At 36.8% G+C, this 14,809-nt stretch overlaps 1 protein-coding gene across 3 annotated transcripts in view; it reads left to right on the forward strand.

The window, feature by feature from the left end:
- LOC101402869 (cytochrome P450 2C18) overlaps window positions 1–14,809 on the forward strand; it is a 39,317-nt gene that overhangs the window by 3,687 nt on the left and 20,821 nt on the right. Inside the window, exons 4-7 of one of the 3 annotated variants that reach the window (XM_087432964.1) lie at window positions 1,279–1,439; window positions 3,788–3,964; window positions 7,827–7,968; window positions 13,738–13,981. In XM_087432964.1, the coding sequence (XP_087289090.1) occupies window positions 1,279–1,439; window positions 3,788–3,964; window positions 7,827–7,968; window positions 13,738–13,981 (724 nt within the window). The remainder of the gene's footprint in view (window positions 1–1,278; window positions 1,440–3,787; window positions 3,965–7,826; window positions 7,969–13,737; window positions 13,982–14,809) is intronic. The other 2 variants (XM_004427864.3, XM_087432965.1) reach the window with 2 other exon arrangements.

Below are 14,809 nucleotides of genomic sequence, written 5' to 3' on the forward strand. Positions count from 1 at the left end.
GTGAAAGGAACGATTAAAAATCAGATTTTACCTGAGAATCACACACACACAAAGAAATCTCCAGGCCTTCCCAAATTCTCCCCTACCTTCTAAAATAAAAGATTTTCTGAAAGCTTAGTGTCCTAGTGTGTTTCAGCTGAAAAGGAGCCTGGAGTAGAAGCAGTTAACTAAGCAGATTTCCTATTATTTAATTTCCTATCATTTCTTCACAACACTTTTGATTCAAACCACCCTTAATTACATCTATGATGTGAATTTGGGGGCTTTTTGCGTATAAAGATTATTGATCATTTGGTTATAAAAATTTTATTTAAATATTGCCCAATAAAAAGAAAAATTTTCCTCTGCTTTAATATATCTATCTTTAAAGTGATGGAATTGACCTAAATGATGGTCCAATTAAAAATTTATAATATACTGTATTCTGTTGATGGCTATATGTAGCAATACCCAGAATTCCACAAGAGGGCAGGCTCTGTTCAGATAAATTAAATGTGGGCCTGATTGGCGATGAAGAACATGATTTCCTAAAGCAGGAAATTCTTTTTTTTCCTTCTCCATATTGTAATAAATAAAAGGACTCCATTTATAAATTTAAACTTTTCATTTGCCTTATCTGTGATTTAAGTTGGAAATGAAGATTTCTCATTTTACTTTTATTTTAGGCAAACAAACCTGTCTTCTTATAATTTATATTCATTTGCGTTAATTTTTCTTCTCATACAACATGGATGGCTTTTGCTTTTTTACATTTGTTCTATGAAAAACTTGAATTTTTCCGCAATCATTCTCTCTTTAATCTTTCCCTCTGCTGATTCTACATGCAATTCCTTCAACTATTCATTATATATAAAAGGTTTCCATGTCCCTATTTTCTACATTCCTACATCAACGCTGAATTGTCTACAAGCCAGCCTACCAGATGGACGTGATTCTGCACTGATAACCTGAATTATTAAGTGTTTTAAAAAGTGGCCTTTTAAAATTTTTTTCTTTTGCTCTTCAAAACAATAGGCACCTTGGGTCAGAATCGAGTAAACAAAGGCAGTGATGTAAATGGAGTATTTGGAAAACCCACTATTAAATAAACTAGGATGGATCGGTCAGTTCCCATTTAAGGGAAAAGTGATGTGTTGATATTAAGCATGCTGAAACTTTTGCTGATAAGGGAATTTCTAGATAGATATTGCTTTAGAGATTCTAAAATTACTTGTTATCAATGGCTAAGTTTCATCTGTATATTTTAATGGTATTTTATAAATCTTTCCAATTCTTTAGCCTCACCCTGTGATCCCACTTTTATCCTGGGCTGTGCTCCCTGCAACGTGATCTGCTCCATTGTTTTCCACAATCGTTTTGATTACATAGATCAGAATTTTCTTAACTTGCTGGAAAAATTTAATGAAAACCTGAGGATTCTGAGCTCTCCGTGGATACAGGTGAGGTCAAGTTTTCCCTTCCTGAGAAATCATTTATGCTCTTCTCTTGACAAGTCCAAAATCCGTGTGGACAAAGCTGTGAGGCAAATGTTTGATAACTGGATGTTCTGATATTGTAAGGTGGCAACTCTGGAAATCAGATTATTCCTCCTCCTTGTTTTGTTTTGTTTTGCTTCTACAGGTTTTTTTGATTCTTTTTTTTTTTGCCTACTATAGGCTGAGGCTGTTTGTTTATTTAGTGACTTTTCTAAACTATTTTTGCAAGATCTCTTTTTTTTGTCATGTGTGATCTCTGAAATATATGTTTCTTTAGCTTGTGTTCAGCTAGTATTTTGACAGAGATTTCCTTGAATGTGAGGAGCCAAAAAGAAGAGAAATAGAGAGAAAGAGATAGAGATAGAGGTAGAGATAGAGGGAGAAAGAAAGAAAGAAAGTAAGAAAGAAGGAAAGAAAGAAAAAAGAAAGAAAGGAAGAAAAGAAGAAAGAAAGAAAGAAAGGAAGAAAGGAAGGAAGGAAGGAAAATAACTCTTCCAGATGGCGCTGTGCTGGGGCACTCCTTCAATGCATAGCCAGGCCTTTTTCAATTCTGTCTTGGTCTTCACTTATTGCTTGCACTGAGCCTAGAGATCTGCCATAGGTGGAAGCTTAGAGTCTTCTCAGGTCTTTTCTTAGCCTGTGCCCTGCCATGGGCATGTACACAGCTGTCTAAATTCCTCAGTATACATGGGTGCTTTTGAATGCCCTAGTTTACTTTCTTTCCAGCTTTTCTTCCCAGGGGTTTGGTGCTCTATTGTATGCCTTAACTGTCGTCTTTTGCCCCAGGTGGCTGTGGGTTGCTCATTCACCTTACGAGGTTTTTGAGTCATGTCTGCTGATTTCCACCCTGAATTCTAAGTTAAAGGAGACAAAGACAAGTGCATGTGTCAGTCCTTCAGGTTGCCTGGGACAGGTTAGAACAGAGAAACACAATTCCCTGCAAGTGAGGTCTGCCCTGGTCCCTCTGGAACCAGGAACCAGGGTTCCACACAAGAAACTGCTCTTGTCAGACTCTTGTCAAGCTGAGGAGGGAGGTGGGACAAGGGCAAATAAAAAAATGCCACAAAGCTTTCCCACCACTTTTAAGTTGGCTTTTTCTTGGTTCAGCATTTGCTTGATTGCTGTAAACTTTTGTTTTCTAGAGCTCTGATAAGTTGATTCTGACAGTTTTTGCTTGATTTTTCAATGTTTTTTATGGAGGGATGGGCCTTTGGAGCTGTCTACTGTGCCATTTTTGCTGATGTTACTCTGTGAAGTGAATGTTTGAAGATCATCGACCTGCCCAGAGCTTAGTGTTATGGAGTGAACATCTGGGCAAGATGGCCAAGCCCTTTATTGTACACATAAGAAAACAAATCCTCGAATATAGAGCTGGAAGTCAAGATCTTTGGCTCCTGGCCAGTCATTTCCCTAAATTACTTTGGTGATGGCTCCAAAGCATGGCCATAGCCCTGAATGGACAGCCAGGCTTTTGCTGAAAGGTTTCCATTGCCAGCAGGCTTGTCCTCCAATCGCACTTAGTGACCTCTTCATCACATTCCTTGGCAGAAATATCCAAATTCAGGAAGGAAGAGAATATCTCCTTCAAGGAGGGAGAATGTTTGGGATCACAGATGCTGCCAGGGAACACTGACTAGGGTAGGGGTGTCGGATGCTTCAGTTGGGGTCCTAGCTGACAAGATAATTGGGTTTGGCATGACGAAATGATTGGTTTCTTGGTGTTGAACCATAAACAAACATCAGAATTTTGCCTTGTGCTGAGCTGATATATCCTGCCTAAATAAAATTACGTGATCTTAGAGAATTCAGTTGCCTGCTCTGGTGCACAGGTACTTTATCCATAAAATGCTGAATTGGGTTTCATAGCATGTTTTCATCCCTCCCAGTTAGGACGTAGTGATTCTATTTCTGAGGTTGCCTGATAGTAGTAGAAATAGCTTTGTGCTTTATGTTAGGTTGCCCAAGCTCTCTTGCTCTCTGTCCTCATCTATAAAATGTGAATCATAGTAATTCATGCCATTCTATATTTCAAGGTTGTAGGGAAGAATTAATGTAAAAAATGGGAGAGTTGACGTAAAGATGCTTTAATACTATAAGGTTGATGAATGAGTATAGGAAATTATCATCATCTTTCATCATCTGGTCAGAGTTTTCACCCTTAAATACTTTTATCAGCAGAGAATTATATGTACAATATAAAATCTTCCGGAGGATAGAAACCATTTTTTATTCACCTAAATTTTTGACCAAGGCTTGGCATATGGTATATATGTCTTCAATTTTTAATTTAATATATTTTTTCAATCTTTAAGGTCTGCAATAATCTCCCTGCTCTCATTGATTATCTCCCAGGGAGTCATAACAAAATGCTTAAAAATTTCGATTATGTGAAAAGTTATGTTTTGGAGAGAATAAAAGAACACCAAGAATCCCTAGACATTGACAATCCTCGGGACTTCATTGATTGTTTCCTGATCAAAATGGAACAGGTAAAATGTTAATGACAGATTGGTTACTTGTTTGCCTGCATTTTTTGATTCATTGATTAGTTCTGTACTTGGCAGGAATGTTTAAATGATCAGTCAAGAAATGCTTGCGAAGAACTTTAGGCACCTATTGTGTGCATAGATCTGGACTGAGCATCATGGAAGATTTAAAATTGACTTGTTAAATAACTAGAATACATGAAACAAATACCCTGTTTGTTAGGTACTAATAATCTACCTGTGGGCAAAGAGAATGTACACCTCAGGTGAAATGGAAATACAGACAAGCTAGAAAATACAAAATATTGAGCCATAAAGTGAAGGTTGATGCACTCATTTCACACAGTGTGTGGGAGACTGAGAAGGAAGTGTTTAACCTAGCTGGGCTTACTGCATGTTCAGAGGTTTATATATTTTCAAATATTTGCAATAGGAAGAGGGGAGGGAATTTCAGATGGGTAGAATGTTGTAATGAGAGTTTCAGTGGTATGTGGTGGCAAAGAGATTAGATGGGTGGAAGAGAGACGCCTTAACTGAATGTAATCAAAAATGAATTTGGACAGATAGGGACTTGGGGGTTGGTGTCTGTCAAGTAACTGTAAACATGAATGTTGACATGAAAAATTTTGATTTGGTCAAGTATATGCATGATCCACCACAAGAGTGGAATACAAATAATTATTAGGGAAAATTATCCTGGGAGTTCTGTAGGATGAATGGTACGATGAGAATGCAGCTCAAGGACCAGCTGTGAGATTATTCATTTCTTTGGACTTCAGCTTGATGAAAATCTAGACCATGGAAATGCAGAGGATTCTGAAGTAAAATCAAGTTATCATATTCTCAGACGTTTATAGAGATTGGTTTTAGTTAGAGGAGAGGATGAGAGCCAAATTGTAGGAACTATATGGGAAATTTCAATAATAAGACCAGATATTCTATCTGAGGGGTTTAATCAAGGAGGGAAAGATTCAAATAGTGACTCTGAATAGTAAATTTGAATAGTGGTAGGGTCAAATTGGAAATTTTATGACAAGAGTAATAAAGATGTCATAAGGACACTTGTGTATGTGTAAAGTCCTCCTTGAACTGGGGCAAGACAGAACCTAGAACACCCTGAAAAGAGCTAACTTTAGAGAAGGAAATTCCTTCATCTGAGGCCACCATTATTTTATTCAACCACTTTGTAGCACTGGGCAGAAATGAGAAACCAGTGAGTAGGCTAAAATGGTGAGGAGTCAAAGATGCTGATGAAGGTGACTCAAAGATCTGTCCATGGATTTGGACTGGACTGCCCGAATCATGTGTTCTAGATGGAAAGAAGGGAAGAAGATGGAATGATTTGAAGAAACTAGAGGAGGGAAGAAACAAATTGCTTTTACTCTCTGCCTCCTCTGCTGCTAGGGCAATGATTTTTATCTTTCTGGGGTCCAATGGATTTGAGAATCTCATGAAAAGTATGGACATCTTTTCAGGAGAATTCACCTGTACAAGTTCTCAGTAGTTTGCACATATTTTGAGGAATTTCCTCAATGTTAGGAAGCCTCTCCATTAATCATGAGCTAAGGAGGGCTGTAAGTTCTCTGGTATTTCAATTAACAGTGGCTAATTCCTCAATACTATACCTAAAACTGCATTGTTCCTCTGGACTTCACTATCTAGTGTTTAGAGTCTAGATAATTTTTTGGTAACATCTTTACTGAGTGTAATTTGCATACCATACCCTTCACACATTTTAAGTACAATTCAACAGGTTAGTATTATCACAGAGTTGTGCACTCACCACCACAATCAATTTCTAAACATTTTCATCACCCCGAAAAGAAACCCCTGTGTGTTTTAGCAGTCACCCCTATCGCCCCCCAAGCCTCCCAGCTCTACACAATACTAATCTACGTTCTGTCTCTATAGATGTGCTAATCTGCACATTTCATGTCAATGGAATTATACAATATGTGGTCTTTGGTATCTAGCTTCATTCGCATAACATGTTTTCAAGGTTCATTGATGTTGTATCATATATCAGTACTTCATTGCTTTATATGGTTGGATAATATTCCAGTGTGGGTAAATCACATTTTATATATCCATTCGTTGGTTGATGGACATTTTGGCTGTTTCTATTTTTTTGGCTGTTATCAATAACGTTGCTATGGACATTTGTATACAGGTTTTTGTGTGGATATATGTTTTAATTAATTTTAGGTATATATTTGGTGGTGGAATTGCTGCATCATATGGTAGCTTATACTTAACTTTTGGAGGAAGTGTAGCGGAATCAAAGACCTAAACATAAGAGCTAAAAATATAAAACTCTTAGAAGAGAACCTAGGCATGAAAGTGGCTGCAACATTTTATATTCTCACCAGCAGTGTATGAGGGTTACAATTTCTTCACATCCTTGTCGATGTATCCTATTGTCTGTCTTTTTGATTCTAGCCATCCTACTAGGTATGAAGTGGTCTTTTATTGTGGTTTTGATTTTTATTTCCCTGATGGCTAATGATGTTTAGCTTCTTTCATGTGCTTATTGGCCATTTGTATATCTCTTTGGAGAAATGTCTATTTTAATCCTCTGCCCATTTTTTATATTAGCTATTATTATTTTTAAACTATTATGATGGAAGTGTTGTTATGTCTTATAGATTCAAGTCCCTTACCAGACATACAATTTGCAGATATTTTCTCCCATTTTGTGGGTTTACTTTTCACTTTCCTGATAGTGTCTTTTGAAATACAAAAGTTTTTAATTTTGTGAAATCCAATTTATTTATTTTCTTTTTGGTTTCTTGTGCATGTGGTGTCATATCTAAGAAACTATGGTCTAATCCAAGGTCACAAATATTCACCCCAAATTTTCTTATAAGAGTTTATTGTTTTAGCTTTTACATTTAGGTCTATGATTTTAAATCAATTTTTGATGATAGTATGAGGAATGGGTCTTTCTTTATCCTTTTGCATATGGGTATCCAGTTGTCCCAGCACCATTTGTCACAAAGAATATTTTTCCACATGGAATGGTCTTGGCACCTTTGCTGAAAATCGTTTGACTGTAAATGTGATGGTTTAGTTTTGGACTCTCAGTTCTATTATTTCCTTGATTTATGTATCTTATTTTATGCCAGTACCACGTAATTTTGTTTACTATAGCTTTGTTGTAAGTTTTAATATTGGGAAGTGTGAATTTCCAATTTTATTTTTCTTTTCTAAGACTGTTTTGTCTATTCTTGGTCATTTCAAGTTCTATATGAATTTTAGAATAATCTTGTCAATTTCTGCAAAGATGCTAACAGGGATTGTGTTTACCTACAAACAAGAGAAAACCCAATTAACAATGATTTAAAGAAATAGTGGGTTTATTTATCTCATATACGAGGAGTCTCATGCTGTGCAGTTAAGGGCTAGTACTGTACCCCTGAGGTATCATGGATCAGGTGACTTCCATTTTTCTTCACCATACCTAGTATGTAGCCTTCATCTTCATGCTCAAATACTCATGTTCCAAGATAATGTCTACACTACCTCTGCCTTTGTATCTGTGTTGTAAGTAAGAAGAAGGAAAGAGAAACAGTGGCATCAACAGGTTCCTGCTTGTATGTCATTGATAAGAAATACGTTGCTTGGCCAATGTAGCTGCAGAACAGATTGGGAAATGGAATTTTTATGCAAGCAGAGGATAAGGAGGTAGGACATGAAGATTGGGTCAACTAATCCACACACTCTGCCATACCATATGGTTGTTGTTTTAATACTGCACTCTGTAGTTTCTAAATTTGCTTAACTTTATAAACATATGAATTACTGTGGATTCATTTAATTAAATATGGTGGCAAACTATCAAATAATTACAACCAATAATTCCTAGGAAAAGCACAATCAAGAGTCGGAGTTTACTTTTGACAACTTGATAGCTACTGTATCTGATTTGTTTGGCGCTGGGACAGAGACAACGAGCACCACCCTGAGATATGCTCTCCTCGTCCTGCTGAAGCACCCAGAGGTCACCGGTACGACCAACATGGTGGGCAGGGTGAACTTCAGAAAAGATGCTGAGAAGACACGGGTGGGTCCTCCACCTTATTTTTCTTAAAGAAGCTGCACTGCTGAAGTTTCTGTGCCATCAGCTATAATTTGTCCAAATGTGAAAAAAGTGTAAAAGTGAGAACAATTAGCACAATAGGGGAGAATGACTGAGAGAAGGGAAGACAGTGTGAGTAGTAGCGAAGGTGATAAAGCTATGGATTTCATCAATAATAATTGGATAAAATGTCTGGATTTCGTGGGAAGGGATCTGCAGCAGGAACAGCCGCATAAATTGGCCTAGGATTGAATATTAGTTTTCTTAAGAAGAGGCCACTTTAAATGGTAAGTGTGTTTATGTAGAAATCTTTCCTTCTTCTGAAGATGCAGTGTTCTAATGCTGGGGTAGAGAAGATGGGAACAATATTTGTTGAAATTTAGCAGAAATTCCAGAAATTTGGTGAGAAGGCCTGAGAAAATTTCCATAGATTGGGAAGTATTTTAAAAGGTTAGATTTGTAAAAAAGGTATATGCTATTTAGATAGACGACGTGCCTATAGGAATTTTTTTTTTCCTTTTGAAATGACTTTATTTTTCCAGCTTTATTGAGGTATAATTAACAAATAAAAACTGTATATATTTAAGGTATACAGTGTGTCTTTTTGTGTCTGGCTTATTTTACTTAGCACAATGTCCTCTAAGTTCATCTATGTTGTTGCAAATAGCAGGATTTTCTTCTTTTTTTATGGCTGAATAATATTTCATTGTATGTGTATATACACCACATATTCTTTATCTATTCATCCACCGATGGACACTTAGGTTGTTTCTGTATCTCAGCTACTGGGAATAATGCTGCATTGAATATGAGAGCGCAGTTATCTCTTTGAGATGCTGATTTCATTTCCTTTGGAAATATACCCAGAAGCGGTATTGCTGGATCATATGGTAGTTCTATTTTTAACGTTTTGAGGAACCTCCCACTGTTTTCCATAATGGCTGTACCAATTTACATTCCCATCAACAGTGTACAAGGGATTCCTTTATTCCACATGCTTGCTAATACTTATCTCTTGTCTTTTTGATGATAGCCATCCTAACATGTGTAAGACGTTAACTCATTGTGCTTATGATTTACATTTCCCTAACGTTTAAGATGTTGAGTACCTTTTTGTGTACCTGTTGGTCATTTGTATGTCTTCTTTGGAAAAAAATGTCCATTTGGGTCTTTTGCCCATTTTTTATTGGGCTGTTATTATTATTATTATTTGCTATTGAGTTGTATGAGTTCCTTATATATTTTGGATATTAACCACTTATCAGATATATGGTTTGCAAATATTTTCTCCCATTTCATAGGTTGTCTTTTCATTTTGTTGATTGTTTCTTTTGCTGTGTAGAAGCTTTTTATATGATGCAGTCCCACTTGTTTATTTTTGCTTTTGTTGCCTGTGCTTTTGGTGTCATATAAAAAAATCATTGCCAAGACCATGTCAAGGAGTTTTTCTCTTCTATCTTATACTAGGATTTTTATGGTTTGGGGTCTTACATTTAAGTCTTTAATCCATTACAAGTTATTTTTGTGACTGGTCTAAGATAAGGGTCAAATTATATTCTTTTGCATGTGAATATCCAGTTTTCCTAACACCATTTATTGAAGAGACAATCCTTTCCCCATTGTGTATTCTTGGCACCCTTGTCAAAGACAGTTGACTGTGGAAGTGTGAGTTTACTTCTGGGTTCTCAATTCTGTTCCATTAGTCTGTGTTTCTGTTTTTTTTTTTGGTGAGAAAGGTTGTCCCTGAGCTAATATCTGTGCCAATCTTCCCCTGTTTTATATGTGAGATGCTGCCACATCATGGCTTGATGAGCAGTGCATAGGTCCCTGCCTGGGATTTGAACCCATGAACCTCAGGCAGCCGAAGCAGAGCATGTGAACTTAACCACTGTGCCATCAGGCCAGCCCTTGTGTGTCTGTTTTTGTGCCAGTACCACACTGTTTTGATTACTGTAACTTTGTAATAAAGTTTGAAATCAGAAAGTGTGATATCTCCAGCTTCATTCTTCTTTCTCAAGATTGCTTTGTCTAGTCAGGGTCTTTTGTGGTTCCATATGAATTTAGGATTTCTTTTCTATTTCTGTGAAAAATGTCATTATAATTTGATAAGGATTACATTGAACAGTAGATCACTTTGGGTAATATGGATATTTTAACAATATTAATTTTTCTAATCCATGACCATGGGATATCTTTTCATTTAATTGTGTTCTCTTCAGTTTTTTCATCAGTCTTTTATAGTTTTCAGTGTACAGATCTGTCACTTCTTTTGTTAAGTTTATTACTAAGTATTTTATTCTTTTTGATGCTATTGTAAGTGGCATTGTTTTCCTAATTTCTCTTGCAGATAGTTTGTTGTTAGTGTATAGAAACAGAACTGATTTTTATATATTGAGTTGTATCCTGCTACTTTACAGAATTTTTTAATTCATTCTAATAGTTTTTGGTGGAATATTTATGTCTTTCTATATATAAGATCATGTCCTCTGCAAATAGAGACAGTTTAAATTCTTCCTTTCTGATATGGATACCTTTTATTTATATTCCTTGTCTAATTGCTCTGGCTAGGACTTCCAGTACTATACTGAAAAGAAGTGGTGAGAATAGGCATCCTTGTCTTCTTCTTGATCTAAAAGAGGAGGTTTCAGCTTTCCACTGTTGAGTATGATGTTAGCTTTGGGTTTGTCATATATGGCCTTTGTTATTTTGAAGTAGGTTCATTCTGTAGGTAATTTCTTGAGAGTTTTTATCTTGAAAGGATGTTGAATTTTGTCAAATGCTTTTTCTGCATCTATTGAGATGATTTTTATCCTTCATTCTGTTAATGTGGCGTATCGTATTTATTGTTTTACATATGTGGAACCAGTCATGCATCTCAGGGATAAATCTGACTTGATCATAATGTATGATCCTTTTATTTTATTTTATTTTATTTTATTTTTTTTGTGAGGAAGATCAGCCCTGAGCTAACATCTGTTGCCAATCCTCCTCTTTTTCCTGAGGAAGATTGGCCCTGGGCTAACATCTGTGCCCATTTTCCTCTACTTTATATGGATCACCGCCACATCATGGCTTGACCAGCGGTGTGTCAGTGCATGCCAGGGATCCGAACCTGTGAACCCTGGGCCACTGAAGTGGAGCAAATGGACTTAACCACTTGCGCCACCTGTCAGTTTACTGGTATTTTGTTGAGACTGATTGCATCTATGTTCCTCAGCAATATTGGCCTGTAATTTTCTTTTCCTATACCGATGCCACTCTTCTAAAGGAATTTTATTTCAGAAGTCTGAGTCCAGAAATATAGTGTTAGCCATAGGAATTTCTTTTCAAGTCAATAGTTCTGTCTTCTATGAACAACTTTTTTTTTTTTTTTTTTTTTTGTGAGGAGGATCGGCCCTGAGCTAACATCTGCCAATCCTCCTCTTTTTGCTGAGGAAGACTGGCCCTGGGCTAACATCCATGCCTATCTTCCTCCACTTTTTATGGGACGCCGCCACAGCATGGCTTGACAAGCAGTGCATTGGTGCGCGCCCGGGATCCCAACCGGCGCACGCCAGGCCACTGCAGTGGAGTGCGCGCACTTAACCACTTGTGCCACCCGGCCGGCCCCTATGAACAACTTTTTAAAAAAATTAAAAACATTTATCTTTAAATAGAGTCTGGTTCTGCATAGCAGATTGTTTTTCTGGGTCAGAATCCCATTGATATGTTGATTACAAATAAGAGTTACTCCTGTTTGCATTGGAAAAGAGGAGCACAACAAACAATCATGAAGTCTTAACAAATTTCTGAAACATAGAGAGCAGATGGAGGGGTGATAACCAACTTAGTAGAGAGATTGAAGTTGTTACCTAAATTTCAAAAACAGCAGATTTATCACGGGTAAACAACCAAATTTGTACCCCTACAGCCACATAACGTTGGGTATTGGAAGAAGCAATTGTCAAAGAAGGTATAGGGAGAATGGAGCAGAAAACAGCAGGCTCTCCCTGCCCCGGTTCCCTCCACAACTTCTCTTGTGGAGAAGTAACAGCAGGTAACTGTTTTTCCTCCACAGCAAAGGGAGGTTAACTCTCTAGAGAAATGGAACCAAAGAGGCCCTGCACTCAGGGACACTGGGCAGCGACAGGGAAAGTGTGAGGTGTAGGGCTGAAAAAAAAAAAAGACTAAGTAAGAGTCCATTTGAATTCTGAGACCCTTAGCGCCTTTCTCCATCCTGTTCCTAAAATTCAGCAGCCAGATATACACCCCAGAGAATGAACAGCTCCAGAGAAAAGACCTCTGTCTTCTACCATCTAGATAGAAAATTCTCACAAAATGCACAGCAAAGTGAATGAAGTAATATCTGCCCCAAGACAGAGGGTCACGGAACTTCAGAACACCAGGATTAAAGAGAAATTCATAAAAACTTGCAGATATAAATCAGGTCATGTACGGCCTTAGAATTCTCAAGAGCAACCATCATCTTAAGTATTAATAGTTAAAGGATATTTTCAGAGATACAAGTTGGCAAAAAAGTACCTTTTGTTGTTATTCTCTTGGAATAATACTGAAGGATATGCTCCATCCAAATATCTGAAATCACATCAGAGGAAGCCCTGGACTCCAGGAATCAGGAGATCTCATGAAGGAGAATGGAAGTTTCAGGAAGGGTGCTAGGCACCAGGCTTAGGAAACATGTATTTCAAAATGGACCAGGTGGATAAAGCAGATATAAGAGGAGACACCAAGAACAAAAGAGAAATGATGGATTATTTGAGATTTTCTGGTAATGAGAAAATTATTACTAGGAGTTTGAAACGTCTACCTGAACATTTGTAACAACTCAAAACTGGCATCTAAAATCTAGGAGTTGAAATAGGCACTTACAAGCCCAAGAATGTACAAAAGATCAAACATAATCATAGTTTTCTTACCTGTACAATATTTATTATAATCTTCATGTTATAGACAATGAATATTGATATATTAAACAATCGTGATATAAATACATGGGGGAGATGGAGTGAGGGAAGTGTGTGTGCGCATCTGTTTGTAGGTCTGTGTGTTTCGTATGGGGTGCTGGTTGAGATGTAAGCTCTCACATCTCTCACCAGAAAGTCATTAGACGTTGTCTAAAAATGGATGAATCAAGAAATAGTCAGTATAGAAATATGAAACATAAATTTCAGAGGAAACGGCTAGAATGTTTCACAGTGGCCACATTTGGGGCGTGTGAAGATGAGAGAAGATATCATTGCGAGTTGCAACAAATACACACACACAACACACATGTAGTCATACAAACCATGCATACATATTCATCAGTTAGTAGAATTTTATTTTTAAAACATCATATATTATATTTATGTGAAATTACTACTTGATTCCTGTTTTTCTTTCTGCAAGGACAATAATTTCTTAAGTTGGTAATGTACTATTTATATTTTGAAGCATTTCATCATTTCTACTTGTATTAATTATCCTGTACGCTAATATATGTGTGCACAAATGTATCTCAAAGCCCAGCTTGTATGAGAGTTGTATGTATCTATATTCTGGCACTCTCTCTCTATGTCTAGGTGTACTTCTGGGCATATAATTTATGTTTATAATGATGTTAGAACACCTTCATAGTGCTTCATGTAACCCTGAATTGGAATGCAAATGTGCTGTGCATTTTTCTCTTTTTCCATCAGTCTTACTTGTGTCTTACCAGCTAAAGTCCAGGAAGAGATTGACCGTGTGATTGGCAGACACCGGAGCCCCTGCATGCAGGACAGGAGCCACATGCCCTACATGGATGCCATGATACATGAGGTCCAGAGATACATTGATCTCGTCCCCACCAACCTGCCTCATGCAGTGACCTGTGATGTTAAATTCAGAAACTACCTCATCCCCAAGGTAAGATTTGCTTCTCCTACACTGACCTCGGTGCTCTTGAAGTTCCCATATTCACAGTATGGTTTTGATCCTCTAGTAATGCAAGATGAAAGAAGAGCAAAAGTCATATGTGTGGCAGCTTGATGGATTTTGTGTTGTTTCCAGTTTGGTATAAATCTTTAGGACAAGTCTTGCTAACTGGCTGCATATGTCTTCCAAATTTGTTCTGATTCTTTGACATTGTTTTGGCTACTCTTAGCTGTTTACATTTCCAAATAAATTTTAGTATCAGTTTGTCTATTACCCAAAACACTCAGCTATGATTTATCAGGGTGATGTTAAATTAATTTGGAAAAAAATTGACATCTTGACATCTTGAATCTTTCATTCATGGATATGATATATTCTCCTGATTTATTTGGGCTTTCTTTAATTTTTTGAATGTTGTTTTGTTTTCAGTACAGTGTCTTGCACATCTATTAGGTTTTTCCTGAATAAATGATATTTTTGATGTTATTTTACTATGTATAATTTTTAAAATGCCTTTTCCCACTTTTTTGGTATATAGAAACATAATTGATTTTATTATTTTGATGATCTTATGCCTAGCAACCTTTCCAAATTCACCAATCATTGCTAGTAATTTGTTTGTGGATTCAGTTATAATTTTTGTGTACACAGCTCTGCAACCTGCTTAATATTTGTTTGTTTCTTATTTTCCAATTCTCATGACTTTAATTTCTCTTTATCACATCATCACGCTGGCTGAATTTCCAGGATAGTGTTGAGTAGAAGTGACCATAAACATCTTGTTTCATTTCTGATATCCAGGACAGGGTGGGGTTTTAATATCTTATCATTGCGAATGATAATTTACGTATATTTTTGTACTTATTTAAAAAAGA

Source organism: Ceratotherium simum, chromosome 6 (genome assembly GCF_057802395.1).
Source record: "Ceratotherium simum simum isolate JZ-2026a chromosome 6, ASM5780239v1, whole genome shotgun sequence".
NCBI lineage: Eukaryota > Metazoa > Chordata > Mammalia > Perissodactyla > Rhinocerotidae > Ceratotherium > Ceratotherium simum.